Here is a 17,703-nt window from a genome sequence, read left to right on the forward strand (position 1 = left end):
GCACATGCCCAGAAGGACCACGGTGCGCAGGAGTAAAGAATTTTCAGTAACCACCAGAGGCTGGTCTTGGTCTGGCACCCCTGCTCACCTGCACCACCAACCCACCATGGCCAATATCCACCATGTTCCGCACTCTGCCACCTGCTGCTGACACCCGCCATGTTCTGCATGCACCCCCTGGTGGTCAGCGCTGATAATAGCAACCGGTTGTTTGGTTGTTCTGCAGTTCAGTCTATTGGCATATTAGGGTTTTATATATATAAATGTTTAGAGACTACAAAGCTCATCATTTTATTGGTGAATAAACCAAGGTTCTGAAGTTCCTACAGCCAGTATGCAGCAGCATTAAGACTGTGAAACAGATTTCTTTCTCTAAATTTAGTATTCTTTGCTTCTGATTCTGTAGAATACGTAAAAAAGTAGAAAATATAGTTTCTGTTTTTCAGAAGCTTTTTGTAGGTAAAAAATACACAAAACAAATCTGGCCCAGCCAGTGTGGTTCAGCGGTTGAGTGCCAACCCGGTAGCGGGATTGCAGGAGGCAGCCAATCAATTATTCTCTCTCATCACTGATGTTTCTCTCTCTCTCTCCCTCTCTCCCTTCCTCTCGAAAACAATAAAAATATATTAGAAAAGACATGAAAACTGAAAACCTACCTGAAGTCTTGCTAGTTGTGCAGTACGGGATACTATTTTATTATATGGCTCAAAAATTTTTGCTTTCATCCTAAAGGAAAAATAAAGAGAGGAGTGATAATAAAATCATCTTCAAAATATCAACAGGTGATAATCCTTCCATTCCAATTATTTACAAAATGAATAACAGTACCTATCAACAGCTCCCTGTAATGCCCCAATTCTTGTATGCATCATCTGAAGAACACCTAGGAAAACATAACAGCTTACATTACTTTACAAATTTACAAGGGCTCAAATTGGGTAAAATATTAAATTAAAAGAAATATATATACATATACACATATATAGAGAAAATTTCAAGTTTTTCTGCCACCATTGTAATCTAAGCGACCAATACCTTTTACCTGCACTATTGTAAAAGCCTCTGTCTCCCCCTCCAATCCTTGTTCTGTTGTAGGCAATTAGACAGACATGGGCACAGCAAGGACAACAGGCCAGATACAGAAGGGAAGGCTCCAGGTGCCTAGCAAGGTACAATGAATTGTAGGGTAAGAACTCACCCAGGGTGACTTTTCCTCCCCTAGCATATCACCGGTCAGGTTTGGACCCCTTGACCTTTCATCCCCAGAGATAACATCTAGGCCTCAACTGTATTTCAGCTCCAGGACCAGATAAGCAACAAAACCAGCCTTGTACCAGATGCATGGAATAATGACCCCCTGCCCTGATTGGTGCTGGCCAATCAATCAGTGGAGACAACAACCCTGAAAAGGCACACCTGGAAAACTGCTGAATATTCTACTGAGATCTTCTCCTGGGAGCACCCCTAAAATCTTCACCCTCAAAACCCTTAGGACAGAGGAACCAGTGCACTCTCCCTTCTGGAAGCACACCAGTGCCTTTCCCTTCCCCTCCCTGCCCAGGCACTTTACCATTAGCTTCCTCACTCCCAAGCTCCAAGGGCCCTCCCTTCCTTTACCTACCTAACTCGTTTCCTAAGCCTATTTCTTCTAGGAATTACTTCTTCTACCTCTGTGATTTACCAACTAAATGTTCTTATACAGTCTGGGTCTTGGCTCTGAATTCTTTCCCAGCCAGAACCCAAGTACCAAGGTTGCTGAACCTGGAATCTAACAAATTGTCAATATTAAAATGAATAAATGAACAAAAATAAACAAAAATAAACAGGGGGTAACTTTTAATAAAATAGGTTTGATAAATGCATCTCCAAACTACTTATATGGCAAATATTAAACTATCTTAGAAAAGACATGGGAGAAAAAGCAGATGAAGTACAAGTTGGGGTAATATTCCTTTTCAAATACATATCACACTTTCAGCATCTCAAAATAATATCCTAAAAGGGGTCAGAATACACATCATGCTAAATGAATATAATTAATTCATACTTTGACATTTTATGTTCAAATAATATGGAGCATATTCTTAGGTAATCATCAGAATTCAGAGAAGCCAGCCTCTGTACTCTATGCAACAGGGTGGGAACGACCAGCCTGAGGACTGAATAAGGCCCGTGGTAACATTTGATCCTGCCAAGGCATTAGGGGTGAGCTAATTAAATGTTTGACCAAATATAGCAGACTAATTTTTAAGTTGATAATTTTGTATAGCCCATGAATAATGTTAAAAATATTCAAATGGCCCATTGCAGAAAAAAGTTCCCCACCCCTGCTATACAATCATGGAACAAATAGCTATTCTAACTCAATCCAACAGTACATTTTAAATACTGTAATCAGTGAAAAGCATTCTGGGAAAAACAAGCACATTACAGTACTAAACACATATAAGAAAACCACAATTTTTGTTGTGATAATTCATATATACACATATATACATTCATATATGCACTCAGAATCATTGTACTACCATGCCATCCTTATGGATCTTACAGATGAGAAAATCATTTCACGTTTGTTTTAAAAAAAATTACCCCTAAAACAGGATATTACTTACTTGCTTCCAGAAACACATACAAAATACTGAGAGATTAAAAAAAAAAATTAATCTCCAGTAGTAAGTTAGTACTTAGAGCCTAGTATTTAAGAACATGGTCTGATACACATCCTTAATATTAAAATAGCAGACAAACTATTATTTCTGAAAGTACTAAGTTCTTCATCAAGATGTCTTAGAAACAGTGTACAAGCTGAGAACAATACCTCTGAGTTTATAAGAAACACTGGGGAAAGCACTCAAGAATATTGCATCACAATAGCAATATCATTCCTCAAGAATTTCATCAACACAGAAAAAGATCACTTAGTATTCTTTTGATGTGCAGTGATTAATAATAGTAATCACAACAGAAGCAATAACATAAAACACTATATTAACATTTCATATTTATGATACAGTTTAATCAAGAGGGAACAAAAATTCATAAATATTAGTCAAACAAAAATAAGATTTATAAAAATAAAAACACAATGTATTGTTATTCTACTATACTTTCATTGAAAAGTGTTTCAAAGAAAGCCAAAAATAAAAAAAAATCAAGCTTACTTCCACTACAAACCACTCTGGTGTTGCTGATGTTTTAGTTGTTTTAATTAACTAACAGTTAATAGAAATACTAAATGTGTGCCAGAAATTGTTTTAAGCATTTTGCTAACTCATTTAATCCTCAGAATAACACCATGTTCATACATATTAATACTCTTTTCCTATATAGATAAAACTGAGGCACAGAAATATTAAGTAACTTGTCTAAAGTCACACATCTAGCAACTGGCAAAGCAAGAATTGGAACACAGATAGTTAGCTCAGGGTTCAGCAAAGCTTTATTAAAGCTTTATTAGAGCATAGCCAGACACATTCATTTGTATGTTTTCTGGTTTCTTTCACTCTGCAATGGCAACAGAGACAGTATGGCTTGCAAAGTCTAAAATATAGACTACCTGACCCTTAACAGAAAAAGGTTGCCAATCCCTGTTCTAGCTCTGTATAATCTGTAATAGTTAATGGAAATATACCTTCCAAAGACTCAATCCCAGTTGCTTGTGCCAATAAATCTTCATGTCTTGCAACAACCTGAAAATCAAAAATGAATAATCAGCAAATGCTCTAAGTATAAGGTATTTTTCATTGTGATCGTCATGTAACCATACAGGAAGGACGCAAACATTAACATGAAAAAAAAAATGCAGGTGCTTAAGATGCATTATTAGCGGGAGCACAAACACACTTATAATTCAACATAAGGGGGGTGGGAAATACAGCCTTTTCACTAGCCCCTCACTTTCCCAATGCGATGTGCAAATGGAGTTGTACCAAAACTGAAAAATAAAAAACAGCTAATTCTTGCCATGCTAATATATGCTTTCATTTTAAAGAATGTTTTCAAACATCAGATTCTCTTAGTTCTTGAACTTAATTCAGCATAATCAAGACCACATAATTCACCCAACCACTGTAGCTCAGTGGTTGAGTGTCAACCTATGAACCAGGAGGTCATGGTTCAATTCCCAGTCAGGGCATATGCCTGGGTTGCTGGCTCAATTCCCAGTAGGGGGCGTGCAGGAGGCAGCCAATCAATGATTCTCTCTCATCACTGATGTTTCTATCTCTCTCTTCCTTCCTCTCTAAAATCAATAAAAACATATTCTAAAAAATAACAAAAATAAAATTTAAAAAAATGTTTAATTAAATATTTAAAAAATAAAAAAATTATAGAATTGTAGTTGAGACAGGAACCTTCAAGATTTTCTACTACAATCTCCTCTTCCTTATTCACTCCCCACTTGATAGATTTTTTTTTAAAGCAAGAATCAAAGGCATTAAATGATATCAATGGCAATAGCACAGCTGAGATTAGGAACCATCTCCTAAGTCCCTATATTGTGTTCTGTCCACCACAAATTGATCAGCTTTCTGTAATTTCACCAATTGTTATACTTTGTGCTCATAATATGTGAACTGCCAATGTAAACATTCCAATTTTTCTTATTCACATTTGAATGTTCTACTTTCAAATTCCATTTTCTTTATCAAAGTCATCTTATTCTTTGCCCACCTATATTCACTGCACATCAGTTAAGGTGGTGAAAACAAAGTATGAATAATATATTTTGAACAGATCAGTATATTAGTTTTTCAACTAACAAAAAGTAGTTTACAAAAAACTTTGCCAAAGTATACTTTGAAAAGTAATCCACACTAATAATTACACGTTTGTTTTGTAAATATTCCTTTAGACTAAATAATAAAAGGATTATAAAAATTATAAATTATCACTTTAGGCAGAAAAATCTGCATGATCCAGAAGACTGGAATTACCTGGAGGTGTAGTTCTTTATCCAACTGACTGATTCCTTGGGCAAGTTTTGCTAGTTGTTCAGCAATTACAGCTTGATGAATAGATTGGGAAGTATAAGTCTTTACATCAAAGTCTTCTTTTAAAAAATCACTATAACACTCTGAAAAAAAAAATAAGAAAAAGTCTTTTTTAAGTACACTGTACTAAACCGCAAATAATAAACAACAGAACAATTACAATCATAATTAACATTTTTTTAAATATATTTTATTGATTTTTTAGAGAGGAAGGGAGAGAGAGAGTTAGAAACATCGATGAGAGAGAATCATCGATCAGCTGCCTCCTGCACATCTCCTACTGGGGATGTGCCCGCAAACCAGGTACATGCCCTTGACCGGAATCAAACCTGGGACCTCTCAGTCCGCAGGCCGACGCTCTATCCACTGAGCCAAACCGGTTTCGGCATAATTAACATATTTTGAGGTCTTCCTAAAACTGCTGTAAATATTTTCCTTCTTTAAAATACATATTTATTGACTAGTAGCCCAGTGCACAAAAATTTGTGCACTCAGGGGTGAGGGTGAGGAGTGGGGCCAGACCCCTCAGCCCGACCTGCACCCTCTGTCATGTTCCAGGACCCCGGCCATTCCTGGCCTAGGCACAGGCCTACAGGCTTGGGCAGCTTGGCTCCCAAGGCCCCATTTTATCAAGAGAACAAAGTCGGTGTTAGTTACAGCCCTCACAGAACCCAGTACACTGCATCTGTGCATACAACTGCCTCATTCATGTGCCTGCTTCACCCTACTGAATTACTAACATCTTGAGGACATAGCTCTGTCTTATCCTGCTTCAACTTCAGTGCCTGGCCTGGTGCCATGGACCTGAGAGGGTTTGCTGAGTGAGTGAATAATCAGTGAGTGAATGAGTGAATGAATGAGTAAGTGAATGAGCAAGCAGCTAAGGGATGGGAACTTCTGCCTCGTTGCCACGGGAACATGGCAGAAGTTCCGGCCCCACTCCCCAGCTCCCTGAAGCCCACCCCGGGAAAGTTCCCGCCCTGCTCCCAGCGGCCTGGCGCCCCTCTCCTGGCTGCATACTGAATTACTAACATCTTGAGGACATAGCTCTGTCTTATCCTGCTTCAACTTCAGTGCCTGGCCTGGTGCCATGGACCTGAGTGGGTTTGCTGAGTGAGTGAATAATGAGTGAGTGAATGAGTGAATGAATGAGGAGTAAGTGAATGAGCAAGCAGCTACCAGCAGGGATAGTTCGCACTCTGCTCTGAGCTGCCTGACACCAACCCCGGGAAGTTCCCGCCCTGCTCCCAGCAGCCCCACTCCCCTCTCCCAGCTGCATAGTTCATGAAGGGCAAAGGCTGCCCGGGTGTGCGTTTTGGCAAATCAGTGCATTAGCACCTGCCAGCCTGGGATCCCAGTGAACGGCCGTTTGTGGGCATGGCCAGTGGCATATCGGTGCATTAGCACCTGTAGGCCGGGAATCCCCATTGGAGGACTGTTTATGGGCGTGGCCAGTGGCAGATCAGTGCATTAGCACCTGTAGGCCAGGAATCCCCGTTGGAGGACTGTTTATGGGTGTGGCCAGTGGCAGATCAGTGCATTAGCACCTGTCCGGGGATCCCCGCTGGAGGGCCATTTGTGGGCGTGGCCAGTGGCCAATCACTGGGGTTCCGCGCCAGCCCTAGGTCTGTTCCCATACGGGCTGCCCGCCACCCGGGTCGCAAATAGCAGGCCCCGATGGCAGCGGGGCAGGTGGGATGGCGCTGTCCCACCCTACCCGAAGTATGCAAATTAGCCGCCATCTTTGTTGGCAGTTAACCGCCATCTTGGCTGGTGATTAATTTGCATATCTCGCTGATTAGCCAATGGGAAGGGTAGCAAAGTTATGGTTAATTACCATGTTTCTCTATTATTAGATAGGATTTCAGAGAGGAAGGGAGAGAGAGAGAGAGAGATAGAAACATCAATGATGGGAGAGAGAATCATTGATCGGCTGCCTCCTGTATGCCCCCCACTGGGGATTGAACCCTGGTTCATAGGTTGATGCTCAACCACTGAGCCATGCCCGCCAAACTGTAAATATTTTATGTGGTAATTAAGGAGGAGGCAACAGCAAAAGAGAGTGGTAATTTTCACTGGCAGCTTACTATGTGCCAGGCATTGATCTAAGCACTTTACAATTATTAACTCATTCAATCTTCACACAATCCTGTTTGAACTATCATTTTCCCCACTTCACAGATAAAGAGACAGCCACACACACGGCAAGCAACTTGTCTAACCTGTCTGAGATTTAAACCCAGGCAGTCTAGCCCACACTCTGAATCACTATGCTAAAAGCTTACTTTAATCAGTGAGCCAATAAGAAAATTGAGTAAAATATTAACTACTCAACATTGCCTTCAACGCATTAAAACAAGGCCACTGACAATGACAACAGAAAAACTGACTATATTTTATATTTATGGTCTCTGACGTCTCTAGGTCAGTGGTCCCAACCTTTTTTTGGCCATGTCCCACCTAAGCATCTCTAAAATCCTGATTCCCCCCCCCCCCCGTGACATATAATTCTTATTATTCAAAAAGTGAACGCCTAGTCATGTGGAGGAAGCCTAAAAGGTCATTAACGTGGACTAAACAAGCTTCCAAAGAACATGGCATCTATGAAAGAGAAAAATAAAAGAACAAAAGGACAGTTGAAGTACTGAGGAAGAAATCACCAAGGAATTGTTAAAAAAAATAATAATATGAAATGATATGAAAAAAATAGCAAATAAAGTTTCAAAACATATAATAGAGAACTAAAATGCATAAATATGTCACAATATATATTTATATACTGTATATCAGCAGCCGCCAACCAGTGGTCCGTGGACCACTGGTGGTCCCTGAGGTCTGAAAGGTTGGCAACCACTGTTACATATGAGGCCCTAGAACCATAAGAAATGCAAAAAAATCACTATTAATAACTCATTCTTGAACTGACCCCTTAAAAACCAAATTGCTGAGAACCACTGCTATAGGTCAATGTACAAATACTGTTATCATACAGTGAATCTGAAATTTTAATAGAAACAGGCAAACACAAACTTATAGTTATTACTAAAATTTAGGATTTCTGGCTGAAGTATTAAATGGAAAAAGGAACTGTTCAATGTAGACCCTTAATAGACAAGAAAAAAGTTATGCTAGCTGTTAACATATCTTTCTGTATAGAAATCCCCAAACCTGTGAATGAAAGAAAAAAATGGAGAGAATTATGAGTTAAAAATAAATACGTAGAAGTGAGTTCAATGTAGGTATAAACCACTATATCCTAATCATATTATAGATATAGTTAAGTCTGCCCTGACAATGAGATAAGCAAAATACAGTACTTATGAAAACACTTCAATTGTCTATATCCACTATATGTATGTGTGTGTGTGTGTGTGTGTGTATACACACACCATATATGGTGCTACATGAGGGCAAGATCTTTATTTACTACCACATCCATAGAGCCTGAACAATGCCGGACACATGTCAGGTACTCAATATTGGTTGAAAGAATTAATTAATTTATTAATCAGCTGGAAGTATCATTCTGCATTCTTGACTACTTTTAAAGTAGAGTTGAGTAAAATAAGGAGACTTCTACTTTGGCCTTAATTCTGAGTCACATTTCCTTCCAGTTTGTTAAGTAGTTCTCCGAATTAAGAGTGTGCCATGCAGACAAGTGGAGGGCCATTCCAAGAAGTGGGATGGTATAGAGGGCAGGACATACCATGGCACATGTTCAGAAACAAGGGGAATACTGACTTCAGTATGTCTAGACCACAGTGTGTGTGTTGGCCAGAAAATGTTAATACTAATAGGAGTTGTGGTTCCATAGGAAGGTTGGGGGAGGGAGGGCAGTTTAAAAAGAGGATAGTAAGACATCCAAATTTTCAAACTATATTATAGGCTTTAAAGCCAATAAAGAGCACTATCAGGTTTATTTTAATAACAGTTTCTAGCCCGGCCAGTGTGGCAAAGTGGTTGAGCATTGACCTATGTACCAGGAGATCCCAGTTCGATTCCCAGTCAGAGCATGTGCCCAGAAGGGGGCATGCAGGAGGCAATGGATCAATTATTCTATCTCATCATTGATGTTTCTAGTTCTCTCTCCTTCTCCCTTCCTCTCTTATATCCATAAAAATATTTTTTAAGAACCCTATCTAATATTAGACAAAGATTGAAATTACCCATACCTCCACTACGCTTCCCATTGGCTAATCAGCAAGATATGCAAATTAACCGCCAACCAAGATGGCGGCCAGCAGCCACGCAGCTGAAGCAAGCAGGAGGCTTGCTTGCTCCAGTGATGGAGGAAGCCAAACTTCCTCCCTGCTGCAGCTCAGCTCTGAGTTCCACTCTAAACAACAAAGTTGCAATTATAGAAGCTAAACAAACCCCAGATACCTGCTTTCAGCAGGCAGTGGCCTCGGAGCAGGAGTGGCAACAAAGTTTCAATTATAGAAGGTAAATAAATCCCAGAATTAAGGAAAAAAGGAGAGGCTGGGAGCTTTAGTCGCCAGCAGACTTGTCCAGCTTGAAAACCCTCAGCCCCTCATCCAGACTGGCCAGACACCCCAGTGGGTCCCCCACCCTAAAGAGGGTGCGGGCAGCCTGAAAACAGCCATCAGCCCTTCACCCAGGCTGGGCAGGCACCCAAGCGGGAGCCCCACCCTGATCCAGGACACCCTTCAGGAAAACCAGCTGGCCCCCACTGGTGAACCAGGCCTCTATCCTATATAGTAAAAGGGTAATATGCAAACTGACACTAACAGCAGAAAGAGTGGGAATGACTGGTCACTATGACACACACTGACCACCAGGGGGCAGACGCTCAATGCAGGAGCTGCCCTCTGGTGGTCAGTGAGCTCCCACATGGGGGAGCTCTGCTTAGCCACAAGTCAGGCTGATGGCTGCCAGTACAGCGGTGGTGGTGGGAGCCTCTCCTGCCTCAACAGCACTAAGGATGTCTGACTGCAGCTTAGGCCTGCTCCCCGCTGGCAAGTGGACATCCCCCGAGGGCTGCCGGGCTGCCAGAGGGATGTCTGATTGCCATCTTAGGCCCAATCCCCCCGGGGAGCAGGCCTAAACCAGCATGTGATCATCCCCTGAGGGGTCCCAGACTGCAAGAGGGCACAGGCCGGGCTGAGGGACCTCCCGCCACCACCACCCCCTGAGTGCACAAAGTTTTGTGCACCGGGCCTCTAGTAATCTACACTAATAAAAGAGAAAAATGGTAATTGGCGTACGGCGATACCTTTTTCATTGGCTAATCAGGGCTATATGCAAATTAACTGCCAACTAAGATTGGCAGTTAACTGCCAATAAGATGGCGGCTAATTTGCATATGTAGGCACAATGCAGGGAGGCGAAAGGGAAAGCAGGAAGAAGCCCCCTGCCACTGACAGTGATCTGAAACCCAGGGGGGTAGCTAAGAGCTGGGGGGCAGGGCAAAGGCGGCCCTGGGGCCGCCTTTGCCCTGCCCCCCAGCCATGATCGGAGAATCAGGCGCCTTTGCCGCCCTGGCCAGTGATAGCAGGAAGTAGGGGTGGAGCCAGCGATGGGAGCTGGGCACGGTCGAAGCTGGCAGTCCCAGGAGCTAGGGGTCCCTTGCCTGGGCCTAAAGCGAAGCCCACGATCGCGGCGCCCCCCGCTGCCACTGCAAGTCCCCGCTGCCTGGGCCGGACGCCTAGGCCAGAGGTGTTAGGCCTGGGCAGGGGCGGAGCCTGCAACCGCGGGGAGCTGGGGGTCCCCTGCCCAGGCCTGACACCTCTGCCAGAGGCCTCAGGCCTGGTCAAGGGGCCGATCTGGTGATTGGTGATCGGAGGGTGATGAGGGTCAACTCCTCTGGCTGAGGCATCAGGCCTGGGTGGGGGGCGGAGCCGGGGATTGGGGAGATATGATGGTCCCCTTGCCCAGGCCTGAAGCCTGGGTCAGAGGGGTCAGGCTTGGGCGGGGGGTGGAGCAAGCGATCAGAGGGAGATGGGGGTCCCCTGCCCAGGCATGATTCCTGGGCCAAAGGCCTCAGGCCTGGGCGGGGGCCAGAGCCAGTGATCGGGGGGAGATGGGGGTCCCCTGTCCAAGCCTGACACCTCTGTCGGAGGCGTCAGGCCTGGGCAAGGGGCTGATCAGGCGATCGGAGGGTGATGGGGGTCAACGCCTGAGGGCTCCCAGTATGTGAGAGGGGGCAGGCTGGGCTGAGGGACACTCCCCGCCCCCCCTACACCCAGTGCACGAATTTCATGCACCGGGCCCCTAGTAAATAAATAAATAAGAATAGTTCTAGCAGCAGTATAGAGGATGAGTGAAAAGGGATTAGTCACACAGTAGTGTTTTGCAGCTGGTTCATAGTGGCTCCTGAGAGTCAACTGTTGAATTTTCAGGAATAGTGTGAGCCAGCTGACATCACATGCACCTTAAAATTGACCACGGTGAGAGGATTTACATCATCAAAACCGGCATACCCTACAATATCAGGGCTTTTCCTATTTCCCAGAAAGCTGATTTATCAGCACACTCATGGAACAGAGCCATAGAGTCCAGTAAGGTGCTAATTAACAGCCCAAGTGGCGCTAAAAATATCAAAGAAATTACAAATTTGACGAATATTCAGACATTGTAATGTGTAGGACTTAAGAGTCAAACTGAAAATAGATGACTAGGTAGAACGAGGATGATTCCTAAGTTCTTTGATTAAATAACTGACCTAGGGAATTCAGCTTTGCATTAAGCCAGACCACTAGGCATCCTATATAATAAAAGCCTAATATGCTAAGTGTCCAGTCAACCAGTCAGCCGTTCAACCAATCAAAGCGTAATATGCTAATAATATACTAAGGCCACCCAACCGCTCAGTATGACATGCAGTGACAACCATGGGGCAGACAGTCGACCAGTCAACCAGTTGCTATGATGTGCACTGACCACCAGGAGGCAGATGCTCCAACTGGTAAGTTAGCTTGCTGCTGGGGTCCAGCCAATCAGGACTGAGTGAGATGGGCCAGACACCCCTGGAGCCCTCCCACGGTCCCTCCCTGGCTGGCCAACCTCCTGTGTCTCTCCCCAGCTCTGACTGTGCACCGGTGGGGGACCGTGGCCTGGCCTGCGCCCTCTCACAATCCAGGACCTCTTGGGGGATGTCAGAGAGCCGGTTTCTGCCCAATCCCACAGGGGGAGCACCGCTCAGCCAGAAGCCGGGCTTAGGGCTAGCGAGCACAGCAGCGGTGGCAGGAGCTTCTCTTGCCTCTGCAGCAGTGTTAAGAATGTCTGACTGATGGCTTAGGCCCACTCCCTGGGAGTGGGCCTAAGCCGAGAGTCGGACATCCCCCAACGACTCTGGGACTATAAGAGGGCACAGGCCCAGCTGAGGGACCGCGCCCCCCAAGTGCACAAATTTCATGCACCAGGCCTCTAGTTTTTATATAAAGATGAACATGAACATACTCCAAGGATAATGCTTATTAACATTCAAGAATTATTTTAAAGTTTGTGTATGACAGATAATGTTTCTCTCTCTCTCTCTCTCTCTCTGTCTCTCTCTCTCTCTCTCGTATGACCTCAGATTCAGATTAGAAAAAAAAGTGTCCATTTAAAAAAAATTTTTTTTAATCTATTGGGGTGACACTGCTCAATAAAACCATACAGATTTCAAATGTATAACTCTATAACATATCATCTGCATACTGTATTGTGCACTCACTTCCCAAAGTAAAGTCTCTTACTGCCACCATTTATCCCTCTTTGCTCTCTTCCACCTCCCCCACCTCCTTTTCCCTCTGGCAATCACCATACTGTTGTCTATATCTATGTTTTTTTCCCGTCTTAATCTCATCACCTTTTTCACCCAGCCTCCAATCCCCCTCCCCTCTGACAGCTGTCAGGCTGTTCTCTGTTATCTATGATTCTGTTTCTAGTTTGTTTGTTAGTTTATTTTGTTAATTAGATTCCACATGTAAGTGAAATCATAAGGTGTTTTCTGACTGGCTTATTTCACTTAGCACAATATCCTCCAGGTCTATCCATGCTGTCACAAAAGATACAATCTCCCTGTTTTTTCATAGCCGAGTAGTATTCCATTGTGTAAATGTACCATAGCTTTTTTAAAAAATTATGTTTATTGATTTTCAGAGAGAGAAAAAAACGAGAGAAGCATCAATGTGAGAGAGAACCATCCATCTGCTGCTTCCCACACATGCCCCAACCAGGGATTGAACCCACAACCTGGGCATGTGCCCTGACAGGGAATCGAACCAGCAACTTTTCGGTGCACGGGACCATGCCCAACCAACTGAACCATACCAGCCAGGGCGACCACAGCTTTTTTATCCACTCATCTATTAATGGGTATTTGGGCTACTTCCAGATCTTAGCTACTATAAATAACACTGTGTCCATTTGATTTATCTACAAGGGAGTCATTAGAGACCTGGGAAAAGCGATTTCAAAGGCATAGCAGGAGGGTGACTGGGTCCTTGAGCAGACAAAAAGGAAATCTAGAGCGCAAGGGGAGGGCAGTCCTTAGGAGGAGAGACTTCACTTCTGTTGTAATTGAAAGTATGAGAGGAAAGGGAAGAAAAGATGGCTGCAGGTTCAGGTTTAGCTTATAGGTTTGATGGCAAGAAGTGGAGAAAGCTCCCATCTGGTAGATTCCTTCTCACTCTCCCTTTTTTTGTTTTTAAACTCACCCGAGGATATGTTGAGAGAAAGAGAGAGAGAGAGAGAGAGAGAGAGAGAGAGAGAGAGAGAGAGAGAGAGAGAGAGAAATGTGAGAGAGAAGCACGGATCGGTTATCTCCTGTACAAGCCCCAACCTAGGTATGTGCTCTAACCAGGAAACGAACCTGCACCTTTTGGTGTATCGGATGCTCCTCCAACCAAATGACTGACCCAAACAGGGCTTCTTTTTTTTTTTTTTTTAAAAGGGAAGTTAAAAGTCATTTGTTAAGTTTCAAGGGGTAGGTTTGAATAGAGTAAAGAAGATTTAAATAACCACTATGGAAGATGGGTAAGAGAACTAAACAGGAAAATATAAAAGGCATAATTAAGTAATATTTAACCTCCCAAAACTGATTACAGTTTCTGGAATGCATCCTACTGAAATATATACCTATGTCTGACATGTGTTGTTTCTTCCACTTCTTCTGGGGAGTTCTATTTACACTTAACAACTCTATCTAGACTTTCCTGACACTCCCCTAACCACTCCCCATTATCATCCTCCTTTGTACATATTAATGTTTTACTTTGCACACAATTTACTATTACCCTTACAACCCTATTACAGTGGCTGTCTTTATAGCTCTATAAGACTATTTCCCCTACTAAAATGGTGAGCTACTTGAGGGTGGGAACTGCCCATATATCAGGAACTCAAAATTTCACTCAACTGAATTTAAATTAAGATACATTAGACAGAATCTAACCTACAGAATCTAACAAAATCTAGTTCAGAAAACACCACCATTAGCGTTGGCTGGTGTGGCTCAGTAGGTTGGGCATCATTCTGTGCACCAAAGGGTCACCAGTTGGATTCCTGGTCCAGGGCATATGCCCAGGCTATGGGTTCCATCTTCTGTCGGGGTGTGTGTGACAGGCAACCAATCCATGTTTTTTCTCTTACATGGATGTTTCTCTCTTTCACTCTCCTTTCCTCTTTCTAAAAATCAATAAAAACATATTTTTTTTAAAAAGGAAAACAAAACCATTAGTTAAGTTTTGACAAAAGTATGTATGTTATGAGAAGCCAAGTAATTGCTCTAGCTGGTTTGGCTCAGGGGACAGAGCATAGGCCTGTGGGCTGAAGGATCTGGGTTTGATTCCGGTCAAGGGCACTTGTCTGATTTTGGGGCTCCATCCCCGGTAGGGGGCATGCAGGAGGCAGCCCATCAATGATTCTCTCTCATCATTGATGTTTCTATCTCTCTCTCACTCTCCTTTCCTCTCTGAAATCAATAAAAATAAGCCAAGTAATCGAGGGCAATAATAACATATACAACAGTCAGAGAAAACAATTCAGAACTGTCAGATGTAAGAAACACCCAAATCCTGTAAGAATTTTCATGTGTTTGAGCCAAACTGATGACAACTGCCAGGAAGCAAAATCTCAATGGATTTGAGAAAACGTTCCAGAGAAGACGTAAGGGGTTACGTGAAATCCATTGGTGGTAGATTAGGGAGGCGGAAGAAAGCAAAGCTAGGAAATCTCTAAGATTGGATAAAGAATAAAATGAAAAGACAAATACTTCTTTTATGCAGGGAGCGGCTATATGGTTAAGCCTGTTGGCAAAGCCACAAACAAGTCCCAGCTTAGAGGGCCCAGTCCTTTTAGCATAATTAGGCTTGACCTTATAACTGCTCCCTAGATCAGGGGTGGGCAAACTTTTGACTCAAGGGCCACAATGGGTTCTTAAACTGGACCGGAGGGCCGGAACAAAAGCATGGATGGAGTGTTTGTGTGAACTAATATAAATTCAAAGTAAACATCATTACATAAAAGGGTACGGTCTTTTTTTTTTTTTTTTTTTTTTTTTTTAGTTTTATTCATTTCAAACGGCCGTAGTTTGCCCACGGCTGCCCTAGATCTTACCTGGGTAGCTAATGGGCTGAGGGAGATGCAGCAAGTGCTAACAAAAGGAGTGAAACTCACAAGAACATTGTAACTATGGTGACCACTACCTTGTTTACCTCTGGCTATAAAATAAAGGCTCAGCTTGCTGTCTGGATCTCTCCCCGTGGCCTCAGCCAGGCACAGGAAGATCCACCTAGCTAGACCCAGCTTATTCTCTTTGTCTTTTCTTCATCCATCCGCTGCCCTCTGGCTCGGCACACTTTTACATTGGTGGATACTGGATAGTTAACAAGTAACACAGCAAATAGAGATGGCATGTGGGAGAACAAAATAACAATGAGGGGGTTCTGTGGTCCGGTGTTCTGGTGGGAGATTGTGCCCTGAAGGGTATGGCAAAAGGGAGTTACTCTGACATTCCAATGATATGTTATTGGAGATGCAACAAGACAGTAGACAGGCTCAGTTAAAGACTGAGCTTTGTCAAGAAAGACACCAGCCTAGGACATGACTAACCATCCCAATTCGTTTTCAGTTAGTAAGTTTTCATTGCAGACCATCCTATGTGTTACTTTAGGTCTCTGAGTTTGTATGGCTTATCAGGCAGGCCTTCCCTGAGCTTGTCAGGTTTAGTATGTGGCCCCTTTTTCATCCACAGAACTTTCATTTATAATCTACTATGGTCTCCAGATGTTTGCATATGATTCTTGCTGTGATGTTCAATTCTGCACCTACTATATGCAAGGTGATGCTATTAACAAACACTGTGGAATACAAATAGTGGTTTCACCATGAGATAGAAAAGATTAAATTATCAAATTATCTTAATACATGGTCGAATGTGACGACAATTCAGGAAGAAAATGAAGAACAGACTAAAAGGGTCTTAGGAAGCTGAACTTTATTCTGAAGAATAAGAGATGTGAGGCATGTTGACTTAATACAACTTAACGTGCTACTCAAATGTATTTTGTTGAGCTTATCTTCTAATATCTAGCAATTTCTATCCAAAACTGCCAATAAGCCTGACTATTGCATTCAATTCCTATCGTTCATCCCAGCCTGGACGAATGCTCCAGACCCTCTCCCACGGCTGTGGATAAACGCCTTTAAGGAAACAAGCGAGCCTGCAGGATATGCCACCTGTGCGGCCCCAGACTGTAACAGAGGGGACGTCCTTACAAGTAAGTCCCTCTTTCTCAGGCGCCTGCCATCTGCTCTCGTCCGACACTTTTCACGGGATGAGACGCTTCACCCTTCGGCCAAGACCCGCGGCCCCGGCCAGCGGCGGCCAACGCGAGTCCCCGTCCCGGGTCCCAGGACTTCAGGGAAGCCCCGGGCGCGGCGAGGGTGGAGCTGCTAGAAGCCAGATGTCCCAGGGCACCAGCTGGCAAGGCCAGCACCCGGGCGCCGGGGGCCGGGCGGAGGGGAGTGGTCCCGTCGAGGCCGGAAAACTTTCCGCAGAGCCACGGGTTAGGCACCCCCCGGGGCCCGCTGCGGAGCAGGGCAGCCCCTCCGCCCCACGACCCGCCCCCCGGCCTCCTTACCGTCCTGCAGAAGCTCCCGGACAGTCGCTGCCGCCGCCCGAGAGCCCAGCGCTCCGTGTCCGGCCCCAGCGCCGCCGCCGTCCTCAGCGTCCATGTTGTCAGGTCCCGCGGTGATGACGTCACGGGGCCTGCCAGCCCCAGTGGTGACGCCCACTCCCGGCGCCACCCTCTCCGTCCCGCCCACGGCTCCGGACCTGCGGGTTGAGTTGGCTTCATCGGCCGCAGCTGGACGGGTCCTGTCCCAGAGCCTGCGGGTCCCAGCGCAGCCGGGAAGCCGGAGCCCGGAGCCCGCGGACAGCGCCGCCCGCGAGGGCTGGTGTGGTTCCCGGGCCGCAGAGAAGGTGGGCGCCGGGACGTGGCCGCAGCGCTTATCGCTAAAGCAAGTATTTAACCTCAGAACGAGGGCCCCTCGGAGGCCGCAGAGGACAGCGGGGGTTTGTGGGAGCCCTGCCGGCTTTCCCCGGGCACAGCTGGCGGGAGCCCTGCCGGCTTTCTCCGGGCACAGCTGGCGGAGCCCTGCCGGCTTTCTCCGGGCACAGCTGGCGGGAGCCCTGCCGGCTTTCTCCGGGCACAGCTGGCGGGAGCCCTGCCGGCTTTCTCCGGGCACAGCTGGCGGAGCCCTG

The 17,703-nt window shown here is 44.7% G+C and overlaps 1 protein-coding gene across 1 annotated transcript in view; it reads right to left on the reverse strand.

The window, feature by feature from the left end:
- The window catches only part of COG5 (component of oligomeric golgi complex 5), a 196,686-nt gene extending 179,118 nt beyond the window's left edge, over nt 1–17,568 (reverse strand). Inside the window, exons 1-5 of the mRNA XM_081101799.1 lie at nt 17,081–17,568; nt 4,938–5,077; nt 3,635–3,692; nt 829–883; nt 657–726 (exon numbers count right to left, since the gene is read on the reverse strand). Of these exons, the coding sequence (XP_080957925.1) occupies nt 657–726; nt 829–883; nt 3,635–3,692; nt 4,938–5,077; nt 17,081–17,174 (417 nt within the window). The 5' untranslated portion in view covers nt 17,175–17,568. The remainder of the gene's footprint in view (nt 1–656; nt 727–828; nt 884–3,634; nt 3,693–4,937; nt 5,078–17,080) is intronic.
- Nucleotides 17,569–17,703: the final 135 nt, after the last annotated feature.

Source organism: Myotis nattereri (genome assembly GCF_964212035.1).
Source record: "Myotis nattereri genome assembly, chromosome: 11".
Taxonomy (NCBI): domain Eukaryota; kingdom Metazoa; phylum Chordata; class Mammalia; order Chiroptera; family Vespertilionidae; genus Myotis; species Myotis nattereri.